The sequence below is a fragment of the Leuciscus leuciscus genome (assembly GCF_965113295.1).
Source record: "Leuciscus leuciscus genome assembly, chromosome: 2".
Lineage (NCBI taxonomy): Eukaryota > Metazoa > Chordata > Actinopteri > Cypriniformes > Leuciscidae > Leuciscus > Leuciscus leuciscus.
Genome location: NC_138726.1, coordinates 39034929 through 39050942, shown reverse-complemented (window position 1 = coordinate 39050942; position 16014 = coordinate 39034929). Strand labels below are relative to the sequence as shown.

The 16014-nt window shown below is 39.0% G+C and overlaps 1 protein-coding gene across 2 annotated transcripts in view; it reads left to right on the top strand.

Moving 5' to 3' along the window:
* The window catches only part of glceb (glucuronic acid epimerase b), a 59800-nt gene extending 48784 nt beyond the window's left edge, over positions 1 to 11016 (top strand). For both annotated transcript variants that reach the window (XM_082162274.1, XM_082162273.1), the window contains 2 exons: positions 2924 to 3163; positions 7116 to 11016. In XM_082162274.1, the coding sequence (XP_082018400.1) occupies positions 2924 to 3163; positions 7116 to 8140 (1265 nt within the window). In that variant the 3' untranslated portion in view covers positions 8141 to 11016. The remainder of the gene's footprint in view (positions 1 to 2923; positions 3164 to 7115) is intronic.
* Positions 11017 to 16014: the final 4998 nt, after the last annotated feature.

Here is a 16014-nt window from a genome sequence, read left to right as displayed (position 1 = left end):
TGACGAGAAAAAGCTGATTATGGTGGTCTGGGTTTTGTCCTTCAGAGGCATTTTACGCCTCTTCAGAGACTGTGTCAGTGATCCATCTCTGTTTCTCTGCCCTGACAGATTACTTTCAACCATTTCCTGCTGGCTCACTCTTCTCTCCATCTCTCTATCTCTTCGTAAGGACCGTCCTTCAGTAGACAGGGTTAAGTGCCCTGTTCAAGGCATCACAGTGATAGAGCTAATCTCAGTCACACTACATTTCTTGGATCACCTGGAATTGAACCTGCAGGCTTTGTGTTAAGAGCTCAGATCTCTGACCATCAGGCTACCACCACCATCATATCAAAGCTATTAACACAAAGTTTGTAATGCTTTCCGAAGAGAATAGAGATTCATTCGGTGCCTTTCACTCTTCTGTGTTCCTTTATAATGAGACTGGGTAATGAAGTAATCACTTCTTAAGGAAGTATTGAAAATGAGGTCGGTCTGATCAATACTGGAGTATAAAGAATGCCTTCCAAACCACAACATTACTATTCACTAAAGATGGTGAAGTCTCTCGCAGTGCTTCAGAGGATGGCAAACAAAGTGTTTTTGAATTTTCTAAGAAATGAAAATGAATCAAAAACAAAACAGTCTGAGTCTGTGTGTTTGCATATGCGAGTGTACATCGGTGTAACCAATGACAACCTTGTGAACAAACCATTGCACACTTGCTTTAAAATAAAAAACCCTGAAAGCATTCTACAGTACTTTGTTAAAATTCTGAAATGCAGCACATTCAGGCATGCTGCTCTGTAAAGCTTTCACTTTTTGCAAAGTTATTGATCAGCATTCAAGATTAAACCACTTTCAACTCTTCGGGTGAAAGCTTTTAAAACATGTGGACCTTGTTCACAAGGTTCTTGTTCTAAGAACCCCCTTTTTTTGTAGCACCGCAAAGAAGCACATTCATACCATATTCCTGTGTGTCAGGTGGAAAAATTGGGTTGTCTATAAGTAGAGATGAAATCTTCAATGTCTGTGGCAGTTCAAAAAAATGATGGAGTTTGTACCAGTCCCCTTATGGTTTCTTTCTAGGTTCCTCTCCTCCATAACCAAGAGCCTGTCCATTACTCAGAGGCTGTTTACATGGAACCGCTCTCTGTTCTGCACACTACAAAGAAGCTCTGTAGCAGTAATGACTGTGTTGGAATGAAGGTGCCTGTAGGGAATCATCTGAGGTTTAAAGCATTGCCTCTGAATCTCCTCTGGTATCCATGGAAAATTAAAGCTAGAGCAGCCTCAAAGTGCAAAATAACATTTAAGCTTAGGCTTGAGTCCAGTGTATAAGGAATGTTATGGTGCCGGTGTGAAGGTCATGAGACCTGCTCTGTCTGTCATTTTTTTTAATCTCACTAAGGTAGTGTTCCGTTAGCATGTATTTTTAAGTGTCCGGCAACAAATTATTACGGCAACAGAAAGAGGTATTAATCTCCTCATCAGATTTAATACACTGTATTATGAAATATGTAATTTTTTTAAATGTGTTGCAAATGCACAAAACAAAGATTAATTAGAGGTTCTGTTCCCCTCGTTCTCATCCCGGCCATCAGAGACACAAAAACAGTGTGTTGAGCTCCGAGGTAATAACCCACATGAGCCTGCGGCAGTGTGTTAGAGCAGAGCCTATTATCAGAGACAGCAGACAGACTCATCAGTCTCTACTGAAGGAGAGAGAGGGAGAGAGAGAATAAAAAGGAATGAAAAGGAGATGAGTACGGATGGTGACAGTGAAAGAGAGATCCTTTTTCCTCCTCCTTCAGTTTGAGGGATGGCATCTCCTCTAGCAGAGGATCAGAGTGCTCTGAATAGTATCTAGGCCAGAGAGCGCCTCCACAGTGCCCATATGCCTCCTGATACAGGTCCCACTTAGGAGTGTGTGTGTGTGCGTCCTGGAAAGCGGGAGGCAATCTCATTGGTGTGTTTGTCATCTATATTGCCTTGTTTTGTCTGTGTTTAACCCTGCATGTGGTTTTTTTATGCGTATGTTTGTGAATAGACGCTTTAAGGCCAGCAATAAACCAGCAGCGCAGTCGCAGTGTTTTGCCTATGGCTTGATTATTGTCTTGCCAGGCTGTAGAATAGATGAGCTGTGGTTAAATGGAAAAAAAGGATAGAGAGAGAGTTAATGAAAGCCCGCTGACCTATAACTCTGACAGCACAACTTCATGCTTGAGATCAAGGTAACTGGTACTAACTGAAGACTGTTTGCTTCAGTGGCTTTGTCCTCCCAGTGTTCACCGCTCGTTTGTACATCTCTGGCTAATTGAAGGTTTATGTTTTCACTTGTCAGTACTTGCCAGTAAAATTGTTTAGAAGTCATGAAACCAGAAAAAAGATTATTTATAATGAATGAAGATGGCATCAGTGCAGAAACTACTGCTTCACATTATCAGACTCGAGTTAAAAACAAAAGACTCAACAGTAAAGCTATTATTATAAAACGGTTAACATCAAGACACATATTAAGCCTAAAATGGTCAAGCTAAACAGTTGGTATGTACACTTGTGAATGTTTGAATTTTGTGTTGCTAATGTTGCTTGGCAACCGAAAAGGAAGTCGAAAGGCTAATAACCTATATTACTCAGAGAAATTATTATTATTGTTGGTTTTTGTTGGATTCCAATGCTGTATTTGGGTCTATATTGCGGTTGTCGCTTTCCAAAAGGTTTTTTAAGGGGGCTTTTAGGCACTTTGCTTTATTATGTGCATCTCATTAGACTTCTGAGATAAGTTTGTTGCCAATATCAATGTGAGTACCACTACTAGCAGCAGATGTTTACAACTGTAACCCCTGTTAAAAGGTTTTGAATGGTGGTGTATATAAATGTGCTTCTTTTCTCTGTTTAACACCCAGTCTCTCATATCTCTACTTCTGTTTCTTCCCTATAGGAGTACCTTTATCCACCCAATGGGGCCCTCAAGGGTATTTCTATGCTATCCAGATAGCTCAGTATGGCCTGAGTCATTACAGTAAAAACCTGACTGAGCGGCCGCCCCACATGGAGGTGTATGATACAGTGGAGGAGAGAGACAGCAGGTCTAGCACATGGACAGTCCCTAAGGGCTGCTCTCTCATCAGAGTCTACGACAAGACCAGAGCCACATCAGTACGACAGTTCAGCGCTCCCGGTAAAGAAACAGATATTGAACTACATGTTTGCAATTTATTTCATTGATCTAGAATTCTTATGTTCTTCATACACTGCATTCTGTTTTTTTATTTCTGTAGGATTCTCTGTCCTCCAGCTTCACACTTAGTATGTTTACAATTCAATTTCAGTATCTTTTTAAAATGCCATGTAAATACTCTAGTCTAGTCTGATGAAATCAAACCAGTACAGTTTTTGCATCCCTACCTGTTTCCTTATCTCTTCTGTATTCTTCTATCAGCATCTTTGCATGGCCTCTTACAGTCCTGCTCCACTGGGTATTCACATAAACACCCTCAAAATGTCAAAACACACTCAACTAATGGTGCCTCATGCACTGCTATTCAAACTTTTGGGATTGGTTATATATTTATATATTAGGGCTGGGTATTGACACAAATTTCACAATTCGATTCAATTTCGATTCACAAGCTTGCAATTCGATTCTATTTCGATTCAGATTCGATTCAATATTGATTATTTTGGATATCAGGTACAATACATGGCAAATTTTGGCAAATCCAGGAAAACAAATCTCTTAACTAATGCTGTAAACTGTGAGTCCGTTGTTGGCAGCCTAGTAGGCTTCTTTAGCCTACTATAATATTGAAGGTAAAAATGAACTGATTTGTATACGAACACTTACATTACACTTTTATTTATTTTTATAATAATAAAGTTATATTGAATATAAACATTTAAATGGTGGCTGTCATAAAAACTTGCCAGATTTATTCAAACATGCATTAAATATTGAAGAACATTAAACATTATAATGAATATGTAATAAGGTGCATATATTTAGCAAAATGCTCCTCTCTAGATTTAATTTTTCTAGCTGACTAATGGGTTTATGGTCACTAGATGCGGTTTTTCTGAGGTAAATGTAAACTTGCATGACATTTGTTTACAAGCTGTTTTACTGACGTCTTTCCACGGTTGAAACACTGATTGAGCGATTCCATGTCACATGATACAGATTTCGATAAGTTGTACTCTATCTTTTAACACACTTTCAGATGCTCATTCATGTTTATTTCGCACTGTAACTGGTATTATTAAGGCAGAAGAGAAGATCATGTGCTCTGCTGCTTCTCTTGAGCTGAGCCAGAGCGATCTCACGCCGGAGCGCCAAAACGGAATTTATGTTTTTGAATTTTGTAAGAAAATGGACGTAATTTGAAATCTGAGACTTTGTTTCATATCAATAGTAACAAAGCACAAAGATTATTGCGATTTATTGGATGGGATGTGCGCTACAATGTTCCATTCATTCATCAACTGAAAACAGGATGACTAGCCTAATCGATTCTTGGGATTTAAAGGTATAGCGGAGGATGTTTTACTTCCTGGTGGGTAGTCTAAACTATTGGTCCTCCTAATTGTCAATCATTCTGGTGAATCAATCAAACTTTTCAAAAAGTGGAGAGGGCGGGTCTTATCTAAAATTTGGAAAGATCCTCCGCTATACCTTTAAGAATCGTTATCGGTTCGGAAAATGAGAATCGATTAAAATCGAGGAATAGATATTTTTTACCCAGCCCTAAAATATATATATATATATGAAGGGTCAGATGCAAAAGCCTATATATATATATATATATATATATATATATATATATATTAAAAAACTATATTTTTTTTATTATTTTTGAAAAACTTTTATTCAGAAAGGAGGCATTCAGTTGATCAAAAGTGACAGTCAATGCATTTATGTTACGCAACAATTTATTTTTCAAATAAATGCTGTTTTGAATTTTCTATTCATCAAAGAATCCTGAATTTTTTTACATAAAATAAAAAACTATTTCCACAAAACAGTTTTTAACATTGACAATAAGAAATGTTTCTTGAGAACCAAATTGAATGTTAGAATGGATCATTAGAATTTCTCAAGGATCATGCTGAAAATTCAGCTTTGCCATCATATGATTTATATGAATAGATACATTCAACCGCCACGGTCATCTTTTACAACTAACAAAGAGGCTATTTAATGATGAAAATGCTTGTTTGTCTGAAAAAATAGAATCATATGCTGAAAAAAAACCTATCATCAGAAAACATATTTCTTTCAACATTTGTTTGCCAAATTGCACACACAGGATTATAGGGTATCGTAGGTAGTGAAGGAGACATCTATGCTGCCTTCAGAAATCGACCAGATGGAGGCATCACAGTAGACAGTACATTCTGTTCCTCCCTCAGGATACTGCATGATAAGGCAGCATTTCTGAGGTCTTGGACACACCGTGCTGCTTTTTAGCACTGAGCTAATCAATAGCCATTAGAATTAGCAGGGCTGTCGTGCTGGCAGGCAGTAATTGGTGTCATCACCCAGAGCATTGATTAGAGCGGAGCCAACTAGGACACACTGGGTCCAGGGCTCCAGCAGGGCGCTGCCGCCCTCCCGCTCTCTCCGTCCTCCACATCACTGCTATTGATGCGAGGGTAATCAAAGCAGGACAGTACAAATCCACTTAGTCTCTGCATTGCCTTAAGTAATGGATTTATGAGTGCATTAAATAGTGATAGGGGGTGTTTGAGCCAAAATGCCCTCTACTGCCTTTTTTCTTTTCCTTTGATTGGCTTTTGTCCTTTATCCCTCTCCTGTCCCATTATCTGTCTTGCTTTTATGTTGTTGATATTACTCTGTCTTGGGTGTTTACTCTTGCTTAAGTCTTCAACCTTATTCTTTTTCTCTTGCTCTTTCATGCCTCCTTTTCTCCTCTCAGTAGAGGGTATGAATAGGTTTCCTTTTTTGTTCTGCATAACCTTGTCAGAAGGCAACACAGACAGAGGCAGCGAGAGGGATTTGACACTAACAATGAGAGATGACTTTAGGATGAAGTGTTGAATGTGCATTTCTGTAAAAAGAGAGATAAAGTACTTTGATTGAGAGTTGGGTAACTGATCTGCTCGCTTTGCAGTGAGTTGCACTGCAGTGTGTACCAAACAGTCTCCTGGAGGAGAAATGAGTTTTAGCACTGTCCAATGTCAGATAGATTGTTTTAAAGTTATTTCACGGTTATTTCACTTTCTGCCTCTCTGACACCAATGTGTCTGTTTAATTAACCCCAAGAGAAAGTGACAAATGAAACCTTGTGGTTTCAAGACAACCTGTACCATCACTATTCCCAAGTAATATCTCTTAGTGTGTGTGAATCTGTACAAACAAGTGTGTCTATGCATATGATACTGTAAAGAAACGGGAGAACGTTTTTGTAGGCGTTATACCGATAATAATACTGTGATGCAAACATTTTCAAAAATGATGTGATATCAACATTGCACAAATTTTGTTACCAGACAACAGTTTGGTAGTTTACATGGTGTGAAGTGCAGCACATGGTGATAATGTGAAATATGGAATTTTTGTGCACAGACAAAACTAAAATGGCGAACCAAATCGCAGCAGTCTGCAAACAATACCATGTCACGCCAATATGCTGCTATACACAGGTTGACATTCATCAAAAAATGAACACTTCCCTAATAATTTCAGAAAACTTTTTTAGTTTGAGCTACATGTTTTATATTAATAATTAATCTAAAAATGAAAATTCTGTCAACAATTAATCACCCCTGTGGCATTTTATAATCAATAAAAAAAATATAAAAAAAACATTTTTTGGGGCAAATAAAAACAACAACGGAAAACCAAGTTTAAGGGTTATTGAAATTAAAATGCTTGGAAAAACATGCAACAAACCCTTGTACTCGCAATGGTTTTATACTGTGCGTATAATTTTCAGTTTAATCTTAATAGTCATTAAGGTTGATTATTTGTTGTTTATGGCATCGATTTAGTATCAGTACCATGAGTTTTTTGTTGTTGTACCAAAGCCAAAATTTTGCTATGGATCCAAGATTAGTAGACATCCTGTTAAATGTGTTGTAACATTTCCTTTTTCCTGTTCCTTGTGTTTTAGAAAACTCAGAGGGCGTCTCACTTCCTCTTGGCAACACTAAAGATTTCATCATCTCTTTTGACCTGAAGTTCACATCTAATGGTAGCGTCTCTGTCATTTTGGAGACCACAGAGAAAGGGCCTCCGTTTGTTATCCACTATGTCACCACTACCCAGCTCATTTCTTTCAAGGACCGTGACATCACCTATGGGATCGGCCCTCGGACAGCATGGACCACGGTCACCCGTGACCTTCTCACTGATCTCCGCAAAGGCATTGGCCTCTCCAACACAAAAGCGGTCAAAGCCACCAAGACCATGCCCCGACGTGTCGTAAAGTTATTATTGCACGGCCACGGGACAATAGACAATATCACAATCTCCACCACTTCACATATGGCGGCTTTTTTCGCCGCCAGCAACTGGTTGGTGCGCAACCAGGACGAGCGTGGTGGTTGGCCAATCATGGTGACTCGTAAACTTGGGGAAGGTTTCCGTGCGCTGGAGCCGGGTTGGTATTCGGCCATGGCGCAGGGGCAGGCCATGTCCACTCTAGTGCGTGCCTATCTGATGACAAAAGATGACACGTACTTAAAGGCTGCCCTGCGTGCCACCGGACCTTTCAAACTGCCATCAGAGCAGCACGGCGTCAAAGCCGTGTTTATGAATAAGTATGATTGGTATGAGGAGTATCCCACAATCCCTAGCTCCTTCGTTCTGAATGGGTTCATCTATTCCCTCATAGGCCTGTATGACCTGGCGCAAACCGCAGGTGAGAAACTCGGTCGGGATGCAGGTCAGCTGTACAGCAAGGGAATGGAGTCTCTGAAAGTTATGCTGCCCCTGTATGACACGGGGTCGGGCACCATCTATGACCTGCGCCACTTTATACTGGGCATGGCGCCCAACCTGGCCCGTTGGGACTATCATACAACGCACATCAACCAGCTCCAGCTGCTGGGTACTATTGACAACTCGCCCATCTTCAGGGACTTCGTCAAGCGCTGGAAAAGCTACCTGAAAGGAGGGAGGGCAAAGCACAACTAGAGCGGAGCACACCTCTAAGATCTCTTTAAACCCTCACGTCCTCTTCCTGACTGCCTCTGTGAGGGCCACTGTGTCTTGCATGGAGGAAAAAATGGCTGAACACTTCGGTAGTCCTCTGATTTTTCTGTTTGAGACAGTAATTGAAGTGCTTCTGGTGTCTGTGCTGAGGTTTTAATTAGGTACAAACGCAGCTGCTTGCAGCATGTGTCTGGATGAGGAAGAGGGAGGGCTTAGGTATTTAATATTCAAAGCTCCAGATCTGCAGGTTTTTTGAGTGAGAAACACGTCTGCTGAGATTTGCCACATTTGGGCCTACTTCAGTCAAGATGTGGGATCGAAAAACAGCTTTCAGAACCTTCCTCCTAAGTAAAGCTCAGAAAATAGTCAGTCACCAGACAGGCAAAAATATTGAAAATAAATTGTAGAGAACAAACTAAAGTTTGCTGCAATAGTCATTTAAGTTCGTAGCCTGTGAGCTTAACACTAATGCATACAAGCTACGGAGAAAAATGATGAAAAAGTGTAGCATTATTATGTTTCAGTGAAGGTTTACTTAATCGGTTTGACATTAGAAGGAAACACTACGCCTTTTGTTCAACCTACTGTCCAGCCTTCAATCTGCATTTCATGATCCTTTGCTCTGTCAAAACCTCACCACAATCAGATTGAGCTGTCACTAATGCGGCCCAGTCCTGCCCATAATGCACTTAAAGCTTTAGAGAGTAGGTCGTAGGTCACTTGCTTCATGTTTACAACAGATTTCAGGAAACATTGCTATAGGTATTAAAACACCACTATCCTAGATTATCAAACACAAAGCCTAGATTATAACAGTTTGGTTGCTTTTTGAGAAACCAGAGGGAGTCTGAATGGTCGTGTAGCCTGTGTTCATCCCAGTAAGAAGTCAAACCTCAGTTGAATTGTGCTACATGTAGACTGGTCATGCACTTTACTTGTGTGGCATGCGTGTGTGGTGAGGATGCCTTTATACAACCATGTGATGAATTGTGACTTAATTTCTGACATCAATCAAGTTTTTTTTTTCTTCTCATGCCTTGATGGCAGTGAATCATTTTATAAGGGAATTTCCACCTTTTGTTTGCCGATTGCAAGGTTATTGTAGCTGTATCCATTTCCTCAATTTTCCCTAATTTTTTTTATTTTTTTAATATACAAATTGTTTTTGGACAACTGTATTAGGTCTTGTAAAATACCCTTTGTTTTGAGTGTCAAAAACACAGTTGCCATTATGTAGAGCAAAAGCATGTTTCTTTCACATCCAGTTCAATAATTAGCATCTTAGCCAAGCAAAAGATGCAGTTTCATGTATTAAAATAAACACATTATTAGTACTTCCTCATTAAAATGGTGAAATGATTTGCATGTAAGACTATAGCATCTGTTTTTTTGTTTTTGTTTTTTATCCAAAAGCGTCTCCTCACATCAATATAATACTATACAGCCCTCTGACTAGTGCAGCCAAGCGTTTGAGACTACAGATGGGAATATTTTCTCGAGTTCAAGAGTTTTGGCCGTGTCACTTCCTAATGTTTCTCAGAGCGTTCAGCCTCTTGACCTCAGCAGTCAAACCTCCACCTGGCTGAATCCTGTCGATCTTAATCTCACATAACTACAGCCGTTAAGATGGCGAGATATTATCTCATTATCTGACAACCTGCTGTTCAGAACCATCTCAAACAGATGTTCATATTCCAGTGTGGGCTTTTGGCTTCAGATTTTCAGAAAGTAAATGTCAGAGAAGAAAAATGTGACATTTCTAAATGTTTTATTTTGTTTGGCAGAGATAGCTTTTAGAGACTATGGGTGCTTTAGCCTGGTGGCATACCTTTGTGTTGACCTTTTTGGTTTAAAAATCATGTTTTCCCATTAAAATCTGGTTACTCGTAGTTTCACTGACACGGATCTCACATATAATACTATGCACATTTCATACTTGTTGCTTAATGGGCTGGTATGTTGAAAGGCAGAGAGCTATTTCATTTATACTGTACCAAAGTCTCTAAAGTTTGCGTTATTATCTTAAACTTTAGTTTTTGTATTGTGGTATATGGAAGGCCATGGAGCAATTGTCTTTTTTTCTTTCTTTTTTTTTAGTTTGGAAAGATTGTGATTAATGGAACGTTTTGAGGTGGTATATACATGACTTTCTCCTCTGAAGAAATGCCTTTTGATACAGTTTTTTTATTTTTATTATTATTATTATTATTTTTTATCTCCAGTATAGATTTTTATAATATAGAATGAATATAGAAGGGAACTGGGAATTTAATTAATCACTGCTATCTATGGGCATGTGTGCAAATCTTGATGTAGAGCTAATGCTCAGCGCTACATATTTCAAAAGGGAAAAGAGAGACTTGGAACAGCATGTCTGATCTTGAAAGCCTGGTTTCAAAGCAGCCTCCTTTTTGAGTTGTTTACCAAACGTTGTTTGCATTTTAGTGAACTCCTTTGAGTAAGCAATGTTAAAGCACAACTATAGTTTCTTGAATTAATTTATTCTCCTCTCTCTCTCTCAAAATATATATATTTCCAGTCTGGACAATGTGCAAAGCCTTCCTCTGCAAGCTGCTGCATTGTAGAATTGTGAAACGGTAGAAATGTCTTTTTCCCTCTTCTTTTTTGTCACTTCTTTTTTCATTCTTGAGTTATAAATTGACATGTGTACTTCATGTGTATGCAATAAATGGTTGAACTGGATCGCAACAGCTGCACACCCATAGGTTGTACAGACTTTGCAAAGGAAGCACAATATGCGATCATTTTTATGCAGGACAAATGTTTATTAAAGTCTTTGTGCTTTAAATTGCTTTTTTAAAGTTGTATAAATAAAGGCATTTCGTTTTATACATAAATTTGTCTACTGTGTTTATTTTAATAAAGCAGCATTTTTGACTTTAGCTCATTTATTTAGAAAGGATGTGGTTTATAATCAACTATAAATGTATTTAGTCCCATATCTAATTTTTAAGTCCAATCCGGTCACTCATACATACTCCCTCACTAGCTGAGCAGAAATGACCGGTGTTGAACACTGCCTTAGGGGTCTACTGCATCACCCCCCAAAAACATTTATCTCGGATGTCCCTGTTCACTATAATCCCTGTGACATTCTCTATCTCAGTCACACATATGGTCACTGTGGTTTAATTACTAGCTGCAGCCTGGGGTCTGATCCAGCACATTAAACTCCATTCTCATTCTTCTGTCCTCTCTCTGCCTCTGCCTCTCTCAGTAGTCTGTATGTTGTTTTAGCCAGCATTAGCTGAGCTCATACCATTGCTAGACTGTGGGTGAAGGCGCCCCATGGAGCTCATCTTTTAATGACTGTCTGATCAGATTATCACTGTTTTTACCCAGACTCAGCCAGCTGACGCTTGTGGTCTGTGGTTTATGAGTTTTTCTCTTCTCCTCCTCTTTAATGCTGGGTAATGATACAGGTTTCAGTTTGATTCATTTCGGCATCCGGATTTTTAGAATCAAGATCATTCAGATGAAGATCTCGATTAATAGGCAAATAGATATCTTTCCCCCCAACCCTACAGTTTAGTCTTTTAAGGCAATACACTACAGGCAAAACCATAGGTTTAATCTAAAATAGGCATGTTTTTTTGTTTTTTGTTTTTTACACACTTTTTTCTTTTTACATTTCCCTATTGGAAAAAACGTATACCAAAATGTATTTAAAATACATTTATTTCATAATAAGTATACTACAAATCCATTAACGTGTTTACTGACATATTGCTTGACACTGATATAAATATTATAATTAAACTTTATTTGGAGTACGAGTACTTCTTTATTGCACATTTCTTAATATTAAGCCTAAAATGTGTTTTAATATCACTAATAAGGATAGTATGATCTCTGTATAATATCAGTCTTTAAATGCAAGATATTTAAAGTGTACCAAAGTATACTTGCAATAGTTCCACTTTAGCACGATCAAATATACTTAAGTATATCTTTAGTTGGACCTCAGCACTATTTCTGGATAACTAAAGTGCATTATACACTAAAAAAAAAGGTTCTTCAGGGGTTCTTTGCGGTGGTTAAGGTGCTATATAGCACCACTACCATTTAAAGAACCTGTTAAGCCCAGTTTGGTTCTTCAGCGGTTCTTTAGCGGTTCTTTGGGGTGGTTAAGGTGCTATATGGCACCATTACCATTCAAAAAACCTGTTAAGCACCTACAGTTATTTAAAGGCTCTCTTAGTTTAGTTGGTGATAGGATTAGAAAAACGACATTAAAATATAGTGATTTTCCTGAATACAAGTCCCGCCTATATATATTCCAGGGCCCCCACACAAGACTTTTTGACCACAGAAATTTTTTTTACAGGATTTTTAATCTTTTAAGCCACGATTTGGTAAGAAATTAATTATCCATCTTGTAAGTAATTGTCATTTAGGAGCATATTGACTCATCAATTGTAGTATCTGGCATGATAATGGGCCCTTCTACCTCAAATGTAAAAAAAACAAAAACATAAATGGTTCTATATAGCACCATTTGACAAATATGCTATAAAGCTTCTTAAGTGCCATATAGTACCAAAAGAGGTTCCCCTATTATTACGAGCCAAAGAACCACTTTTGGGTACTGTTGAGCACCATTTTTGTTGAAGCAATTATAAACAACCAAGGTGCTATATGGCACCTCTTATGGTTCTACATAGCACCATTTGACAAAGGTGCTGTATAGCACCTTTAAAGATAGGTGCTATATGGCACTTAAAGTGGTTCCCCTATGATTACAAGCCAATGAACCACTTTTAGTGCTATTTAGCACCATTTTTGTTTAGAGTGTAAGTACAAAACTAGTTGTTCCAATTTAGCAGACTTTAAGTATATCAATTTAGTATACAAACAGTACAATTGGAGGGTATTTACAGTGGGGAGAACAAGTATTTGATACACTGCCAATCTTGCAGGTTTTCCAACTAACAAAGCATGTAGAGGTCTGTAATTTTTATCATAGGTACTCTTCAACTGTGAGAGACGGAATCTAAAACAAATCCAGAAAATCACATTGTATGATTTTTAAATAATTAATTTGCATTTTATTGCATGACATAAGTATTTGATCACCTACCAACCAGTAAGAATTCCGGCTCTCACCGACCTGTTAGTTTTTCTTTAAGAAGCCCTCCTGTTCTCCACTCATTACCTGTATTAACTGCACCTGTTTGAACTTGTTACCTGTATAAAAGACACCTGTCCTCACACTCAATCAAACAGACTCCAACCTCTCCACAATGGCCAAGACCAGAGAGCTGTGTAAGGACATCAGGGATAAAATTGTTGACCTGCACAAGGCTGGGATGGGCTACAGGACAATAGGCAAGCAGCTTGGTGAGAAGGCAACAACTGTTGGCGCAATTATTAGAAAATGGAAGAAGTTCAAGATGACGGTCAATCTCCCTCGGTCTGGGGCACCATGCAAGATCTCACCTCGTGGGGCATCAATGAACATGAGGAAGGTGAGGGATCAGCCCAGAACTACACAGCAGGACCTGGTCAATGACCTGAAGAGAGCTGGGACCACAATCTCAAAGAAAACCATTAGTAACACACTACGCCGTCATGGATTAAAATCCTGCAGCGCACGCAAGGTCCCCCTGCTCAAGCCAGTGCATGTCCAGGCCCGTCTGAAGTTTGCCAATGACCATCTGGATATTCCAGAGGAGGAATGGGAGAAGGTCATATGGTCTGATGAGACAAAAATAGAGCTTTTTGGTCCAAACTCCACTCGCCATGTTTGGAGGAAGAAGGATGAGTACAACCCCAAGAACACCATCCCAACCGTGAAGCATGGAGGTGGAAACATCATTCTTTGGGGATGCTTTTCTGCAAAGGGGACAGGACGACTGCACCGTATTGAGGGGAGGATGGATGGGGCAATGTATCGCGAGATCTTGGCCAACAACCTCCTTCCCTCAGTAAGAGCATTTAAGATGGGTCGTGGCTGGGTCTTCCAGCATGACAACGACCCGAAACACACAGCCAGGGCAACTAAGGAGTGGCTCCGTAAGAAGCATCTCAAGGTCCTGGAGTGGCCTAAAATATGTTAACAAAATGAAAAAAAGAATTTGAAGAAAATGGCTTTATCCAATGTTCATAATTTTATACATCTGGAAAGTTATGCACATTAGTGCAAAAGACTCATTTGCTTATTTAACCATAGTATTTCAATAACATTCAAATGTCTAATACAAAACAATTATCTTAATGTTCTGTGGTGGTTAATCGACTGTCTATTCGTTTTTTTTGTTTGTTTTGTTTTTACCTGTGTTGTCTTGCCTTGAAGTGTCTTTTTAAAACTCCACTTGTTCAGAGAAACTCTCGCTCACCCAAACCTGCAATGCACAGGAAAAACAATTCCCAGACTAACACCGAGCTGTCAAATATCAGTTTATTCTTGAGTGTTTCATTACATTCAACTCATGTCTGCCTCCCCGATGTCTGCTTGGTTTGCCATTGTAACAGGACACAGTGAGTGATGTGTGCTTTTGTGTGTGTGAGAGATTCCCACACACGCTTGTGTCATTTCCCATTTATGACCTAATACCTCAGCTTATGCAGAGTTCAGACTCTTCTCATCTGAGATGTTCAAATATATTTTACCCTTGGTACACTTACTGTGTCCGAGGCGACAAAAATATCCCTGCTGCAGAGTGAGACAGACAGATGTGGAGGCAGGAGTTGACGCTTGCATATTGTGCCAGTCTGGGGGGTCGTATAGGCCATGCCCTCTGCAGCACTGTTTGATTCGGTCTGTCTGCATCTGGCCTTCACACCGCTGCTGCTGAGGTTTAATTATGCAGCAAGCAAGGCCGCACACACACACATAACCCTGCTTACTCCCACAAACATCATCTCATGTTTGCCCTCCAGACGATACACACACAGACACACTTAATGAAGCAGAAGAAAAGTGTTTGAGCTGAATAGAGAGAGAGGGGTAATGAGAGAGCTGCTGCAGTGATAAAGCAAATGTCCTTCTCTGCTAATCTAGGAACACTGGACAAGTGCCAGAGTTATGGCAGATATGTTTCTTAAATAGCCTTTTGCATCTCGATTCATTTGCAACCCTCTTCTTAAAAGATAAACTCCTGATAGGTTCAATCTAGACTGGTTGCACTTTATTTTACAGTACATGCACTTTCAATGTACTTACAGTGTATTACCCACAAAAGTACTGAGTAGTGTAATGTAACTACATGGATTAAGTCAAGGTTTAGGTGTAGGTTCAGGGTTAGTACCCAGTTATTACTCAGTGTCATTACTACAATAAGTACATAGTATGTTCATGTGATACCGGACTGTAAGTAAAGTGTGGAAACACTGTCCATGATTAAGTCAAGTTTAATCCGTTTTTTTTTTTTTTTTGAGTGAGGGCTAATGGAGCTTTAAAAATAGCTCACATCAGTGGTGGGACAGGGAGCAATATTTTTTACCCTTATATATCTGTCCCTTTTAAGGGGTTTAGACCTTGTATTTATTTTATTTTATATTACTTTATTTAATTTGTATTTACAGCATATCTCAACGTTTCTGACTTTTAGTTGTATTGTGTTACATTTCTTTCATGCAGAGCAAGGTTGAGGAAAGTTCAGGGAGACATTCAGAGAGGATTTAAGAAACATAAATCAAACAAAGCCGAAAACAAAACTTGACAACTAGAGGAATACGAATTGTCACAATTTTGACGCTGTATACAAAGAGATGTGATGAATATCAAAATAAAATAAATCAGAAAATGCTACCATCATGGGGTAACATTTGGCATTGCAGTTTAACTGTTGCATAACCACTAAAACTGCTTCACCCACACCTTCACTGTAATA